This window comes from Somniosus microcephalus, chromosome 14, assembly GCF_052327205.1.
Source record: "Somniosus microcephalus isolate GS21.2 chromosome 14, FLI_Smic_1.0, whole genome shotgun sequence".
In the NCBI taxonomy this organism is placed as follows: Eukaryota; Metazoa; Chordata; class Chondrichthyes; order Squaliformes; family Somniosidae; genus Somniosus; species Somniosus microcephalus.
The window spans coordinates 102,809,353-102,826,723 of record NC_141000.1 but is presented as its reverse complement, the minus strand read 5'-3'; the positions used below and the strand labels follow the sequence as shown (position 1 = coordinate 102,826,723).

At 41.5% G+C, this 17,371-nt stretch overlaps 1 protein-coding gene across 4 annotated transcripts in view; it reads right to left on the bottom strand.

The window, feature by feature from the left end:
- The window catches only part of sonb (SON DNA and RNA binding protein b), a 58,114-nt gene that overhangs the window by 22,716 nt on the left and 18,027 nt on the right, over nucleotides 1-17,371 (bottom strand). For all 4 annotated transcript variants that reach the window (XR_015080868.1, XM_086007095.1, XM_086007092.1 and 1 more), the window contains exons 6-7: nucleotides 4,163-4,339; nucleotides 3,213-3,323 (exon numbers count right to left, since the gene is read on the bottom strand). Coding sequence is in view for 3 of the 4 variants with exons in the window: in XM_086007095.1 (XP_085863221.1) it covers nucleotides 3,213-3,323; nucleotides 4,163-4,339 (288 nt within the window). In the remaining variant the exon portion in view is untranslated. The remainder of the gene's footprint in view (nucleotides 1-3,212; nucleotides 3,324-4,162; nucleotides 4,340-17,371) is intronic.

The following is a 17,371-nucleotide window of genomic DNA, read 5'->3' as shown; positions in this document are numbered from 1 at the left end:
GCTCCAAGTCTCAAAATTTCATCAGCCATACAGCAAACATCTGCCTTCAGAATGTTGAAAGGACCTACACAGGGCAGTCTGCGTTGTTCCGATCACCCTGCTGTTGAACATTCAAGTCCAATGCCATGTACAGGAAACTTTCTGGTATCCGGCACTGACAGGACCGAGCTGGTGCCGTTAGATCAAAACTGCCGTAGAAACCAGCGCTAATGTTAAAACATACGGAGCTCAGAGCTCCGTGTGAAGCAACAAACCCTGTTGCTTAGCAACAGCTTCAAAACAGTCAGCGCAGCTTGCAAGCGTCTAGCTGAAGCTGTTGCTTAGCTACAAAGACGCTTGCAGAGCCAGGACTGGAGAAAAGAAGCAACGAAAAGAAAAAAAACTTATCTGAACCGACTCCTGAATTTTGCCGGTAGATAGAGCTTTCCGGACATTTAACCTCCGGATAAACGAAAGTTTCCTGTACCAGGTCAACACAACATCTGCTGCTTAATCCAGGTCCTCATGTCAGTATCTTCTTGTGAGGCTGATTCCCACTCCAGTGTCCCGGCTGAAGGTCGTCCTTCCTAAATGAGTACTTTGCATCGGTCTTCACTCTTGAAGATGATGCTCTTCTGTTCGAATTCAATGATTTTAATAAAACTAGTAATATCAACATAGATGAACATATTTTTTTTTAGATAGAATTAAGAGCCTGAAAATAGACAGAGCAGCCAGGCCAGATGATAGCCACCCGAGGGTCCTCGGGGAGATGGTACGCGTGCTGTGCGAGCCCCTAGCCCGTATTTTTAATGGCTCACTGCACTCTGGGATAAATAAATCCCACTGCTTCTAGAAAATTCTAACAAGTAAAAATGAACGTTTTTTTTCATATATAAAGTGCACATGGCAGAAATTCAACTTAGATCACCTAAAGTTGTGATGACTAAGATAATCACAGCATTACCCCTTCTTCTTAATGGGTGACTATATATCGTGTGTCCAGGAAGTCTTGTATTATTTCCTGCAGTAGACAGAAAGTTCTGTTGCAACCTTATCTGTACTCTTCAATGAAGGCTATCTTACAATGACCATGAGTCACAAAGTGATCCCATGCAGAAGTAGTTGTGAGGTGTGAGGGAGTGCCTTTAGCATTCGCTTGGTCAGGAAAAAATAAAAGTACAAAAGATGCTCACTTTCATGGTTGTGACCTCAGAGTATCTGCACACCTGCCCTATTCAGCCAGTCACCCAGTAGCTTAAAATAGGATTGCAGCCCATTGCAGTATATTTACAATACAAAACAGCAACAAGAAAGTAACAAAAAGACTACAAATTTCTAAATTTATGGTTTATATTAGCACAAAAAGGAATTTGTTCAGGCAGTCATCAACAAAGTTGCATTCTCAATTACATTATGAAGAAAGTCTTTTTCCTTCCAATTATCTGATTCACTTTCTGACACAAGCACCTTTGAGCAGTTGGAATCAAACACAAACTACTGATAAAATGAGCCAGTAAGAAAAAATCCAGCCAGGTTTTCACGACAGATTGCTGTCCAATGAACATCCTCCTGAAATGATACGTGTGTGGATATTAGGTTTGCCTGTGATAGCAGCCATGGTCAAATCATCTACCAACAATCACTGTCGAGGGTTGTACTTGTGAAATGGCTTTTTGGGCAAGGGGCTAGAGAGTGACAAGCATCCACGGAACCATACCTCAGAAGGAGTCAGCATCAGAAGAGAAGAGGGGAATTTAAGGGGCAAAAAAAACGATTAAAAGAGATGTAAAATCGGGGTGGGGGCAGGGGAGGTGGAAGTGCTTTAAAGATAAAGTTAATGTAGGAAGGTACAGATATGTTGATATTTTAAAAAGAAATGATGCAAAAGCTAAGATGAAAAGAAAAGATTTGCCTTTATATAGCACCTTATCTCATCTTTCAGAAATGCTTCAAATCACTTCACATACAATGAATTCCTTTGAACTGCAGTGAACTGGCAGCCATTTTACACGTAAGAACATAAGAAATAGGAGCAGGAGTAGGCCATTCGCCCCTCGAGCCTGCTCCGCCATTCAATAAGATCATGACTGATCTTCTACCTCAACTCCACTTTCTTGCACTATCCTCATATCCCTTGATTCCCTTAATATTCAAAAATGTATCAATCTCTGTCTTGAATATACTCAATGACTGAGCCTCCACAGCCCTCTGGGGTAGAGAATGCCAAAGATTTACCACCCTCTGAGTGAAGAAATTTCTCCTTATCTCAGTCCTAAATGGCCGACCCCTTATTTTGAGACTGTGACCCCTGGTTCTAGGCTCTCCAGCCAGGGGAAACATCCTCCCTGCATCTACCCTGTCAAGCCCTGTAAGATGTGTGCTCAGGCCACCCTGTCAGTAGCCCCCTGTGTGAGGGAGCTGATCATTTATTTTGTAACCACTTTCCTGGTCTGGACACCCTGGTGGGCCCACTTTGCTTCTTCTGGAGTATGTCGAGTCAGATGTGCCTCAAGTCTTACGACAGGTCTTTTATGAACTTGGGAACTAGGAATTCCCAGCATGGATGGCTCATGCCCCTGGCCCCGCCCCCTCTGATATGGCTGATTTTGTAAGGGGTGGGCAGAGACTCTGCTCCTTACAAGGCTGATCAGAATTTTCCAACTAAGGTTGTGATTAGATGTATTTGGGCTACAGTATAAGGATCTCAGATGCAGACTGGGCCATAGGGCTGGAGAAAGTTGCAGAGGTAGGGTAGAACAAGGCCATAGAGGGACTTGCCAACAAGTACAAGAATTTTGAATTTGGTTTGAAACCATGAAGCCAACTCCCAGCTAATGTCCATCATTTCCAGGAGTTTTTTTTTTACCGGAAATGATAGCTGATGTTGAATATGCCCCCTGTATTCAAAAGAGCAAGATCCTCAATGAAATGAATGACTAGGTAATCTGTTGGTGTTGGATCAGGGAGGAATGTTGGCCAGGACATTAAAAGAATTCCTGCTCTTCTTTGAACAGTGCCAGGGACAGCATCTCTGACAATCTAGTATTCCCTTAGTACTGCACTGGAGTGTCAGCCTAGATCAAAGTCCTGCATTAGGACTTGAACTCACAACATCATTGGGCATTCCCAAGCTTTCATTTCAGAAAGCAGTCATAATCCTGAATCCACTTTTCCTCTTAATCCTCAAGTCAGTAACCCAGACCTAACTGATGATCACTTCCCAGACGTACCTGTTCCTGTGCCCTAAGTATCATCGACATAGCCTCCACATCATATGGATTCTGTACAAGACGTTTCTGAGCTGTTGCTCTCTCACTCATTGTTGCAGAGATATCCACCGCCTAGAATACAAAATATTAATGTTACCGCACTGCACGACAGAATTGCTGTGCTTCTTTTCTTTCAACAATTTTCCCCCCTCTTTTCCTGAATGTTGACTCTTTGTTAGGGAACAGTTCCACAGAGACAGCTCACACTCTCTGGTACCTCGCCCAAGTGGCCAGTATTAATGCACAAGCCTCGACAATGAGCGTCAGCGGGCTATTCGACTACAGGGTTCATCATAGGCGTCTTCAATCCAGTCATCCAATGCAATCACACAGACACCCAAAAGGAGTTGCTAAACACAGGCGAGGAGCAATAACCCTAGCCAGTTATCTCATGCTTGACCCAGGAGCACTAAAGCCAATTGTAGTAGCTCTTGCACTGCCTTAGCTTAGCTCACTCAGCAGAAACTGCTTACTGAGCCTGGAATCTTCCTGTCTGCATGGCTCGGCCACTCACTGGATAAACTAGGTGAGTCACTGGACAGGAGTAGAATTGCTGTTTAAGATAAAAAGCAGCCTTCTCATTTCCATTTTTATAAATAAAGCTTCGGACAGTGGTTAATGAAGCAAAATACAATGACATCATTAATGAATTCTATCAGTAAATTCATTGATTTGTTACAAGGTGTACTTGAAAAATTAGAACTATGATAAGATTTAAAATTTAAATTTCTACCAAATAATATATGTAATAATCTTTAAAAAAAAAAAAGAAATTTCTACATACAGATTGTGCCACATTTGTTGCACATTGTCCCAAAGTCTTTCAGGGTCCATTAAAAAAATAAAGAACACATCCCACATGTAGAATACAGTTATAACCAGTGTATAATTGTTAATGGCACAATTCTTACCTGAGTACAGACATCTGTAAAGACATCATCAGTAGTCTCTTCACTGTCTTTCTCCACAGGAACCCACTCACCGTAAACATTCAGCACCTCTTTCTTCCTGTGCTGTGAGCCAGAGGAGACTGGAAACTCCTTAGTCAAAGCCACCTGGGTGTTTGCTGCTGGTTTCACTGTGGCATTCTGGTGATAAAGGCACAGTCAGCATTTATTTAAAACATCATATAAAACTTTCCTCTTCTAAAGGAGATGCTTTGATGTTGATCATGTCATTAGCTCCAGCTCAGCAGGGTTGAAGAGCTAAGGTTTGCACATTCTCCCCGTGTTTGCGTGGGTTTCCTCCGGGTGCTCCGGTTTCCTCCCACAGTCCAAAAGATGTGCGGGTTAGGTTGATTGGCTATGATAAATTGACCCTTAGTGTTAGGGGGATTAAATACGTGGGGTTACGGGGATAGGGTGGGATATGTGTTGGTGACGGGGATTGGGTGGGATATGTGTCGGTGCAGGCTCGATGGGCCGAAATGGCCTCTATCTGCACTGTGGGGTTTCTGTGATTCTGTGATTAGCCCTATCCGAATAAGGAAGTCTACTAGAGAATCAGGTAGTGGTGACAAAGCACAGACTTTGCTGTCCTCCAAGGAGGAGGGCGTGCCGCTGTGGGTGGATGTTCGAGAAAATTCATTATAATTTTAAAATTATACTAGGCAGATTTCAGGTTCAATACAATATAAATACAGGAAACTCTCGATTTACCGGCACCTAAATAACCGGAAATCTCTGTTAACCAGCAAAATTCAGGAGTAGGTTCAGTTAAGTTTTACTTCATATTAGTGGCAGTGTAACTGGGGTTCCTGCACTTGTTGCTAAGCAACAGGGACGCTTGGTCTGTGGCCGGAGTTCCTGCACATGTTGCTAAGCAACAGGGAAGCCTGGATTTGTTGCTGTGTACGGAGCTCTCGTACCTTTTAACTATACCTCTCTGTAATCCGGACTTTTTGATAAACTGGCACCACGCCGGTCCCGTCGGTGCCGGATAATAAAGAGTTTCCTGTATTGTTTTTTTACATTAGAATTTTTTTTAACATTAGAATAATTATCACATGATAGTGAATGTCCAGTAACATAGCATAATTTAACTTGTCAAACTCTGGTTTTGTAATCATAAAACTGAAGTCTATGTACCTTTTGAACAAAATTTATTAGCGTATTCCATTTATATTTGACAACATATCAATCAAAAAGGCCAAGTGTTGAATGAATGCATGTCTCATGTTTGACAGGATTAGAAAAAAATCCCCCAAATATTATACGATAAAGAAAGCACAGACTGTTAGTTCTGCTCTATATTTTTGGAAGATATTCAGAGTTTACAAATGAAAATTAGCGTCCAGTATGCATAGAGCAGGAGTGCCTAAACTTTTGGTCTTTGTGGGCAACTTAGTTGCAAACTTTAGAGTTCCGCCAGCCACGGATAGAGAATTATAAAACACCAATTTCAAACAATACACAAAAAGACACTGCTCTAAGCTAAATGACAGATTTATTTTGTCACTGGAACACATAAAAGCACTCTCCCTCCCCATCCCAAGCCAAGCTATAAAAACTCTTTGAATTTGCTGCTCTGTTTCAGGAGTGTACAGAAGAGCTTTGGGGACAGACAGCTCGAACTCACGGGCTACAGTTTGGACTCCTCTGGGATAATAGATACCGAGGGTTTGAATGGAATAAAGAAAACACAATGGGCCAGAATTTACTATACAAATAACAGTGAGGCTAATGGCGCTCACCAATACTTCAGGCGAGTACAGAGGCGCCGTTAAACACAAAAATCTGGAAATTACTGTCTGAAATGTGCTGCTCCTCCGTAAACTGCACGAAAACGGCATCTTGCCGTCTGGCTCCCCATTCAAATGTACTGAACGGCGTGAAGTTCCTGTAATTGCGTTGCAGAAATGGACTAAACACGCCACAGAAAGTTAGGGCTTGTCAACTTCAGTATGCGTGATAAGTTCCAATTTAATTAATTCCAAAAAACCTCTCTGGCACTGAAAATTAACTTTTACAAATGTGGAGTCTCATTCCTTCAGTTTTTAATTGTTGTTGGAGATTTTTTTTACTTTTTCTTTCTGTCTCTTTTTTCTCTCTCTTAATCCAATCATTCGTTCCCTCTCTTTATTTCGCTTTCTATACCTGATTTATCATTGAATCATTATTCTAGTTTGCACTTCCTGGTTCAGACTCTGCGCTGTTCATTAACAATTCTTCAATTTGCTTGGTTAAGGAGACACACAGTTGCTTGCCCTGTTCACACAGGTACCAGATGCCCTGTCGAGGGCGCGTGCTGTTCCATCTCCCACAAACAGTAATTTGCTATGCAAAAGCTCACGGAAATTAAACGGCCAAGGGCAAGCCTAAGGAACGCAGGCGACGACAGTAAATTCTGGCCCATTGTTTGAAAGAACATGAGCAAGTTAGAGAATTATTCATGTATAAAACTTTCATAAGAACGTAAGAAATAAGATCAGGAGTAGGCCACACGGCCCCTCGTGCCTGCTCCGCCGTTCAATAAGATCATGGCCAATCTTCTACCTTTCCATTCCTAATCAAACACAAGGTATTCTATTTATGTTATATTCTTTGTATAGCTTTGATCTTCTAATTTATATGATTAATAAAGGGGAATGCTAAGGGTCAGTTTCATCACTAACATAACTTGCCTTTTCAGTTTCCTCCTCTGATTCCTCCCCACCCCTCTCCAGTATATTCTTTATAAGAGTAGCCATTTCAGGCAGACTTATGACAGCCCAGTGGGATGATGTCAAACTGATTCCCCTTCGGTGCCCTCCAAATGATGATTAACCAAAACTTGGGGGAAAATAATCTGAACCAAGGGAAGAAATGTATGATTACAGCACTTATTCTTTCCTTTTAAATGGGTAACTGAACAGAAGCAACGCTGCAGGCTGATATTTATATTTGCTATTAATTGTCAATTATTCTGGGTGCTGTCAGGTAATACTATCTTTTGGGAAAGAACTAGTAATAGTTGAAGTATGGGTGTTAGTATAGTATGTAACCGCAAATTTACACTGCTGGGTTTGTTCTTGTGGCTGAAATTAGTGCTCATTTTCTGTTATCCCACTCAAGTTGGATTGTATTTGTGACCAGACGCATCTCTGTAATGCACACCTTTAATTTTTTTTATCAATATAAATAAATCCTTTAAAGAAATATACAGGCACCATGTACTCCATTTTTAACGGCAGTTAATTGGAGTGAATGACAACCTTTCTTATCCCATTATGACAGCAAAATACAATTTCACTGATACTGTGGGGGTTCTGCAAAGTTGGTCCCACACTTTGCCTCTTCATAACTCCAAGGTGCTGAGCGGAGGCTGTATGTCTTTCCCAGATTTTGGGGGGGGGGGGGGGGGGGGGCGGGGGAGGGTAAGAGTAATGGGAGAGTGTGATCAAGGAAACCATAGATGATGCATCCCTCCAGCGGGTAACTTCTGCACGGCTCTGGTCACCAACAACTTGCATTTATATAGCGCCTTTAACATAGTAAAATGTCCCAAGGCGCATCACAGGAGCGTTATCAAACGATACTTGACACCAAACCACATAAGGAGATACTGGGGTAGATGACCAAAAGCTTGGTCAAAGAGGTTGGTTTTAAGGAGCATCTTAAAAGGAGGAAAGAGAGGTAGAGAGGTTTAGGGAAGGCATTCCAGCACTTAAGGCCTAAACAGCTGAAGGCCAATGGTGGAATGATTAAAATCAGGGATGCACAAGAGGACAGAATTCGAGGAGCGCAGAGATCTCAGAGAGTTGTAGGGCTGTAGGAGATTACAGATATGGCGGGGGGGTGGGGCTCAGCCATGGAGGAATAAGGATGAACATTTTTAAATTGAGCTGTTGCCGGACCGGGAGCAAACGTAGGTCAGCAAGCACAGGGGTGATGGGTGAACAGAACTTGGTGCGAGTTGGGATATGGGCAGCAGAGTTTTAGATAAGCTCAAGTTTACAGAGAGTGCAAGGTGGGAGGCTGTCCAGGAGAGCATTGGAATAGTCAAGTCTAGATGTAACAACGGCATGAATGAGGGCTCTAGCAGCAGATGAGCTGAGGCAGGGGCAGAGACACCAATGTTACGGAGGTGGAAGTCAGCGGTCTTGGTGATGCAGAGGATTGAGACCAGCCAAGAAAGAAAGAATTGGAATTTATATAGTGCCTTTCTTGACTTTAGGACATCTTTTAAGTGCTTCATACTCGTGAGGTGTAGTAACTGTTTTTCTTAAGTAAAAGCAGCGGCCAATTTGTACATGGGTATAATAAGGTCCAACAAACAGCAAATTACATAAATGGCCAGTTAATCTGTTTGATTGTATTGGCTGAGGGATGAATGTTGGCCAGGAATCAGGGGATTTCCCCTGCTCTTCTTCATATGCCAGATGATCTTTTTCATCCACCTGAACATACTGGGTCTCAGTTTAATGTCTTATCCAAAAGGGACAGCTTCAATAATACAGCACTCTCAGCAGCACTGTAGTATCAGCCTAGATTATGCGCTCAAATCCGAGAATAGGGCTTGAACCCACCATCTTCTGACTCAGAGTAAAACTGTAGTTCACATCATCAGACCTGTATACAGTATTTCTATATCTTACATGCTGCATAGTGTGATCAGTGCAGGCAAAGAGGTGGCGGGGAGTAAAGCTATATTGCAAATAATGACCTGGTGTTCAATTAAGCAGTGTACTAAACCTGCAGCTTGTGATTTCTGACAGTGACTGTGTCCCACTCCTACTTTGCTGTCTTGTCACTGGATACAGTATTTAAGGTGCGGTCTGACCAGTTAACTGCACAGTTTAAACACAACTTCCTTTAATTTATATTCTACTGTTGTTGCTATGTAGTTCAGCATTCTATCGGTTCTGTTGCTGGCTGCTCTGCATTGGATATGTTGAGTGTCAAGTCTACTGAGGCTCCTATGTCTATTTCAAGTTCGTCCTAAGCTATTCCAACAACTTGCATTTCAAAACTATTCATGGAGTGCACATGTCGCCCATTTTCATTCCTATATGCAATACTTTACACTTGTTGGCATTAAACTTCACCTGCCAATTTTCTACTAATATACATATTTTACGCAACTCATTCTGTAATTTGTGAGTTGCCTCCTTTAATTCCACTGCCCCTCCTAGTTTGGTATCATTTGAAAATATAACTAATTTGCCTGGTTTCTGAATCAAAATCATTGATATAAATTAGAAACAGCAGTGGCCCCAACATTAAGCCCTGAAGCACCTCACTCAGTACTTCACCCCCGCCCCCAAAAAAACTCCCTAAACAATTGTTTTCCACCCGTCCACCAATTTGTTAACAATTCTCAAGATCCCCATTGCTTTGTGTTTAACCATGCTTTTCATGTGGACCTTAGTCAAATGCCTTTTGTAAATCTAAATACTCCACATCATTGGATTTTCCACCATCCGTTTAGGTTGTCATTTCTTCAAGGCGATTGGTCAAACAGGGTCTTCCCCTTCTGAAGCTATGCTGGCTGCTGTTTACAAGATTACTGTTATACAGATAATTCTCAAATGTACTCCCGGTAATCAACTGGCATGGCTTAGTGGTTAAATGCACCATGTGGTTGGGTACCAACCCAGGCGGCCTCTTGGTGCAATCCTTAGTCTATACTGAGTTAGCTGACTTCAGTCTGGAGACAGATTGATTGTGTGTCTCGTAGTGCTAATATAGACATATTTTTCACTTAACAACTGACAGTGTAACAGACTGGCTAATGTGGTTATCAGATTTTATTGCAATAGCTAGCAGCAGAATAACGAACCCATTTTACATGTAACTATCAGTAATATTGAATTGTACCAAATAAAAAAACACGCAACAAGAAATTTTCAGAGAAAAAAAAGGCCAAATGTAGAATACAATAACTGAAAATGTGTTTTGGATCAATGCACACAAATACTTCTGAAATTATTACAACCAATTGATTTGCTTAATATTCTAATAAAATTACTGTCCAAAAGCTCTCCTGGTGACGTAGGGGGTTAAAAACATGCGTAGAGCTCCATAACGGAGGTGGAGCTCATGTTCAATCCCTGGTTTGTACTGAAATAATCTCAGGCAGGGCCAGAGTTGAAGGGCTACATTTCATTTTAGCATTTTGAGGCTAGAGAGGGGACTTTTTTTTTTAAACAAAGGTTCCTAACCTGATCCTTATTCAGGGATCCTTGCTGAAAAATGTATATGTATAAATGTTAAGTGAGGATGGGATCAAGCTTGCCACAGATGCCCTCCATGTTCAAACAGCCTGTCAACACTTCCCTTCTGGGTTCAAACATGAAAAAGTGTGAATTTCAACCATGAAAAAGTGTGAATTTCAACCAAAGAAAGACTTCTGTGCATCGGTATAAGTTACATTTATGGATCAGATGACAGTATATGTGGCATCTCTGATTATAATAAACTGTATTAAAATCTTAATAGGAAACAGAAGTTTCAAATGGCACTTTGTTGACCACAATGTACTTCAGTTAATGTGCCTCAAATGCTTTAGAACCAAAATCTACATCTTGCTTGGTTCAATATCAGGCATGTAGATGTCAGCATCACTAATCAACAGATCAATATTTAAACTTGAAAACTGTGATGCCTTTAAAATCAATGAATACTTCGCTTTTTTGTTGCATTTTCTCCCCTCCACCCTGAAGTGATTGATACCTGATGTATGGTTCCATGGATGTTAAGCATCCTCCAGTTCATAACCCAAGAGCCCATTTACCAAATGAGACACCGGGTGAACTTCCGCTAAAATTCAAATTAAGACAGTCTTTAGTGATTTATGTAGCTTAACACTGTAACCCCCCCAAGAAAATCTTACTGCTGCTTTTGCCGTATGCACAATGCAAGACAAAATCCAAGAACTTCTTAGATGGGAAAATAATTTATAAACAATTTATTGTAAGAAAGCTTTCTGAATAAAATAGGCTCTGGTTCCAAACCTCAAAAAAAAAGACAAAACTATATAATTTGTGTTCAAACATTTGGATGACATTCTTCCAGAAGTTCAGTTGTTAAACATTGCAATAAAAATATTAATAATGAGGACTCTTCCTAACTCAGCTTGAAATTGTGGCAAATATTCTTTAGCGACTGACATTGAAGACCAATACAAATATTTGACTATCTCCTTCAGGTTGCATAATAAAAGTTTTCAGTTTTCAGGAGAGGGGGGGTGGGGAGAAACTGCAATTTCAAAAAAAAACTTATAAGAATGAACAATACTGGAATAAGTGTTATGTAGAGATTTCTACAGTGCTGAAAACCATTTTTTAAGGAACTCAATCACACTCATAGAACGTACACAATGAAAGCATGACAGCACAGCCACTTTTCAAAAAGAGTGATCAAAAGAAACATCAATGGCTGAACCATAGCAGTAAAAAAAATCACCAGTACACTTAAAAAGAAAACAAGAAACAAAATACAATTGAAAATTCTGTCTCCCTCTAAACCACATCGAGCAGTGGAGTATAGCAGGTAAAGGAAATAAGAAAAAGTGATTTAAAAACATATTCGTGTTCTCTGATATCTGCGTGTATAAATGCACAACATGGTGTGATATTAAGCCATATAGAGCAGAAGTCCCAGGTTATCATAGAATAGAATCATAGAATAATGCAGTACAGGAGACCATTTGGCCCATCGTGCCTGTGGCAGGTCTTTGGTAGAGCTAACCAATTAGTTCCACTCCCACTGTACTGAATGAACTGATCTCAGTAAACAATTAGCATCAATTTTTCATTCTTGATTGCCACGACTGCTGGAGTGTGCATGCATGGACATAAAAGGGCAGGAATTGAGTTTATCTGTTGGTGTTTCTCATGTTCAAATAGGCCAACACTCAAACATGAAGGCTCTTGCATAGGCTAGCAGTAAGTAAGAATTGTAACCCACTATGGGCCACCATCTTTTGGAGTGAAGTAATGAGAGAAAATAAAAAATAAAATAAGTAACTACAAACCAGTATGTTTTAGTTAATTTTGCAGTGAAGGCAAAGAAATTGTAAAAGCAGCAAAAGTGGTGGTGAAAAATGAGGGAATGTCAACAAAGTTAATGGTTTAGTCTAGGCAAAAATAAAAGGAAATAATACCCATCCCTTATTCCAGATGATTCAATGGGTAAATATACTATACAGTGTGGTATTTGGTCATATAAACAAGGTACAGGAAACTTTCGATTTACCGGCACCTAAATAAACGGAAATCTCGGTTAACCGGCAAAATTCAGGCGTAGGTTCAGGTAAGTTTTATTACTTGCCTTCCTCGATCTGTTGCTGTGCAAGGGTGTGGCTGCAGCTGTTGCTAAGCTACAGAGACGCCTGGAGCTTGTGGCCATTGTTCTGAAAGCAACAGGGTTTGTTGCTTTATACAGAGCTCTCAGCTCCGTATCTTTTACTATAGCTTTCGGTTATCCGGAATTGTTGAAGAACCGGCACCACGTCGGTCCCGTCGGTGCCAGATAAAAAAAAGTTTCTTGTACATCCCAGGTTTGATCGCTGTATATGCTCGACGTCGAGCTGATTGATTTTAGTCGGAGAATTGGCATTAGCATCCCTAGGCCAGGTAGGAGAGAAAAAGCCAGCCAGGTTATTGACCAGTGATCCCTACTGGAAAGTGAGCATGTGGATGTAGGATGTGGACAGGATTTGCCTCAGTTGTGATGCTCCCCGATAGTATAGTTTAAATTCTTTCATGGCCCTGCCCCATCCCATCTTCATCGTTGCTGGGTCAAGATCCTGAAACTCCCTACCTAACAGCAGTGGGAGTACCTTCACCACAAGGACTGTAGCGGTTCAAGGCGGCGGCTCACCACCACCTTCTCTAGGGCAATTAGAGATGGGCAATAAATGCTGGCCTTGCCAGCGATGCCCACATCCCAGAAACAAATATAAAAAAAACCTCCTCCCACAACCATCCTTGAACTCGGCTTATTTGACTCTTGCCTCTTGTGCAGCTACCCCCTACCCCACCTCAGCCTACCACTGGCAACCGTTACCTAAGCCCCACACTCTAATTTCCTTCCCTAAACCCCTCCGTTTCTGTCTCCCTCTTCTCCTTTAAGACCCTCCTCAAAATCCACCTCTTTGACCAAGCTTTTAGCCACCTCTCCCTATCTCCTTTGTTGTTTCGGTGTCCATTTTTGATTAGATCAACATTACGTGCCTATGGACATTTTTCTACATTAAAAGGTACTATATAAATGTAAATCGTTGTTGTAATTCACCAACAATCAATAGCTAGACTCATATATAAAGTACAACAGCTATTTGAGAACTGCTGGTAAATTCAAGAGGAAGCGGGATTGTTATTTGGCATGGGAAGCAATTGAGGAATGTGCGAGATAGAGTGGTGTATACCCTCCGGACTTTGGGACTGGCCTGTTGGACGAGAATGGTCTTTCCCAGCCTCATAAATTCTTATGTACTTATGATTGCTACCTTGTGGAACCATGCACCAGTCTAGAATAGCACCTTCGGAGAGGTGGGGATAGGGGGAGTAAGAAAATTAAAAGAGAACTATAATCACAAAATATTAGTGTAATAATTTTATTACAGAGATGACAGCTCAAATGACAAGTTCTGGAATGAAAGACACACACAAAAATTATAAACTAGCAGTGTCAAACAATAGCTAAAAATGTATTACATATGATGGATATGCTAAAATGAAATCTTTTCCTCCAGCAGCAAGAAAAAAAGCACAAACACACACCTGGAAACTACAGACCAGATCATGTACTGTTCCTGGCTGAAGTAGCACACAAGTCTTTTTCAGGATCATGAAATTGCCTCTTCTGACGTTAGCTGAATTGCAATGCCAAAGTCTGCATCAACGTTAGTGGACAATACAGTTTGTAACAAACAGGAAGGAATCTGCACCTAGCCTTCTTGGGAAGCATGGGGCAACTTCCAACTGCTGTGGTGTTTGAAATAAGCTACTTCTACTTATCCCAGTCTAAACGGGAAGTGATGAATAAGCATTTGAAGAAGGGCTGAGTTTTAGACGTTTTTTTTTCAACCTTGAGGGAAACATGCCTGAAGTAGTCGATCCACTGCTTCATCAAAACAGAGTGAGTACTTTCAGAAAAGGAAAGAAGTAAATAACGAGCATTTGGTGCTTCAGGTAGACTTCTCTGAAACTACACAACCCAGTACCAAAAATGAATTTCAATGTGCTCACTGGAACCAAGCTTGGACCACAATCTTCAATGCCGTAGACATAGCACCTGCAAAAGGTTTCTACTGTGGGTGGCTGGATAATGGTTTAAATACTGGATTCTGGGGGGATGGCAGAAAAACATATTAAGAAACAATTCTGATTCAAGATTACAAGTTTGTATTCCCCCCATCTCTCCTGAATATACAGATTCATAGCGAGGTACAGTTCCAAAGGTACTTTCAGCCCCAATATACCACACCTAAGTGACCATGCTACATAAGTAGCCAGGACAAGGAATGACAGCAGGTTTTTCCAACAATACAACCTGTCCTCAACAATATTCACACATGACCACTTTCCAGGAGTCACTGGATAGTGATCAAGAACGAGAACTGTGACTGATTATTTTCCCTTCCCTATTCCAAGGCTTAATATATTGCCCCTACTGCCATTCCAGCTGAGATCAGCTAGGTTAGCACGGACTAGGAATCAGCCCGGCTCTTCCAGGTCCGTATGGCTCATTCACAGATCCTTCGAATAACTGCTTCTATAACCCTAAAGAAGAATCTGCCAATAAACACTTCAGTTACTTTTTAAAGTCTCCCATTAGTCAGTCAGTCTGATGGACAAAAGTAAAACACGACAGGGTATTAGTATGAATGGATACACTGCATACTATTCAGATTGCTTCTCATGGTACATATCAATGATTTAGACTTCAATGTCAGGGGCATGATTAAGAAGTTTTCAGATGATACAAATATTGGCCGTGTGGTTGGTAGTGAGGAAGAAAGCTGTAGACTGCAGGAAGATATCAATGGGCTGGTCAGTTGGGCAGAAAATTGGCAAATGGAATTCAATCCCGAGAAGTCTGAGGTAATGCATTTGGGGAGGGCTAAGAAGGCAAGGGAATACACAATACAGGAAACTTTCGATTTACCGGCACCTAAATAACCGGAAATCTCGGTTAACCGGCAAAATTCAGGAGTAGGTTCAGGTACAGGTAAGTTTTATTACTTGCCTTCCTCGATCTGTTGCTGTGCAAGGGTGTGGCTGCAGCTGTTGCTAAGCTACAGAGACGCTTGGAGCTTGTGGCCATTGTTCTGAACCTGTTGCTAAGCAACAGGGTTTGTTGCTTTATACGGAGCTCTCAGCTCTGTATCTTTTACTATAGCTTTCGGTTATCCGGAATTGTTGATGAACCGGCACCACGTTAGTCCCGTCGGTGCCGGATAAAAAAAAGTTTCCTGTAAATGGTAGGATACTGAGAAGTGTAGAGGAACAGAGGGACCTTGGCGTGCATGTCCACAGATCCCTGAAGGTAGGAGGACAGGTAGATAAGGTGGTTAAGATTGCATACAGGATACTTTCCTTTATTAGCCGAGGCATAGAATATAAGAGTAGGGAGGTTATGCTTGAACTGTATAAAACATTAGTTAGGTCACAGCTAGAGTACTGCGTACAGTTCTGGTCACCACATTACAGGAAAGATGTGATTGCACTAGAGAGGGTACAGAGAAGATTTACAAGGGTGTTGTCAGGACTGGAGAATTTTAGCTATGAGGATAGACTGGGGTTGTTTTCTTTGGAACAGAAGAGGCTGAGGAGAGACTTGATTGACATGTATAAAATTATGAGGTGCCGAGATAGAGTGGATAGGAAGGACCTATTTCCCCTAACAGAGAGGTCAATAACCAAAGGGCATAAATCCTCAGTAGAAGGATTAGAGGGGAGTTAAGGAGAACTCTTTTCACCCAGAGGGTAGTGGGGGTCTGGAACTCACTGCCTAAAAGGGTGGTAGAGACAGAAACCCTCATCACATTTAAAAAGTACTTGGATGTGCACCTGAAGTGCTGTAACATACAAGGCTACGGACTAAGAGCTGTAAAGTGGGATTAGGCTGGATAGCTCTTCTTCGGCCGGCACAGACACAATGGGCCAAATGACCTCCTTCTGTGCCGTAAATTTCTATGATTCTATGATATGTCTGAAATCCAAGCAGCCTTAATCCAGGAGTATCAGGGGCTGCTCGAGAGGACTCCGACTTGTGCTGCCATGTGTGGATGGGGAGCAATACTGAGAAAGAACAGGTCGAGGCTATTAAGGACAGCTAACAGCAAACTGATAGTAGAGAGGCACACCCAAACTCGCGAGCCTTTGCAGTTCAGTGAGAATGTGCGAGGCAGACTCAATGGGGCCCCAACCCTGACTGCTCACGGGAGCGTTGGGTGTATGGTGGAGGGGGAGAGAGGAAACAGTGGAAGATGGTTTTACATTGGATATACAGCACAGAAACAGGCCATTCGGCCCAATCAGTTCATGCCGGCGTTTATGCTCCACTCGAGCCTCCTCCCGTCTTCCTCATCTAAATCTATCAGCGTCGTTAAACAAAAATCAATTTAGTACCATACCACAACATTTCAAAGTTTAAGATATTTTATTAATAAAGTTAGAACATCTAATTACAATTTACCATCTGAAATTTTAGGGAAAAACAAGATGGCGGCTGAGCCGACACAGACAGCTAAGAAAGCTGCCACAGAGCCAATTGCGATTGTGCAAGAGTGACAAGTTTAAATAGGCAAAACTCTTTCAATATGGACGTAGGATTTTATCATGGAAAAACTGACAAAGTGTGACAAAAATGTAACAGGAAGTCAAGTGGTGTAGAAAGGAAGTGTGTGCAGACATAAGTTATTTATAATTGATCTCAAAGTGTTATATTTTTATAAAGCACATCTGTCACGATGAAATCTGTATTCCTTGCAAAAGCTAAATGAATGTTCTTAAGCAGTCAACACAGATAGCATTAGACAATAAATATCTGTAAATTTTGAAAACGTCTTACATTATGTTAATGGGACTTCAAATGTTTCATCGTTTGTAAAAACGTACCTTGTGTCCTGCCTGTCACAACCCGAGTAAAGCACTTTCATAGAGTTCAGATGTCACTTTCACTGCAGACACT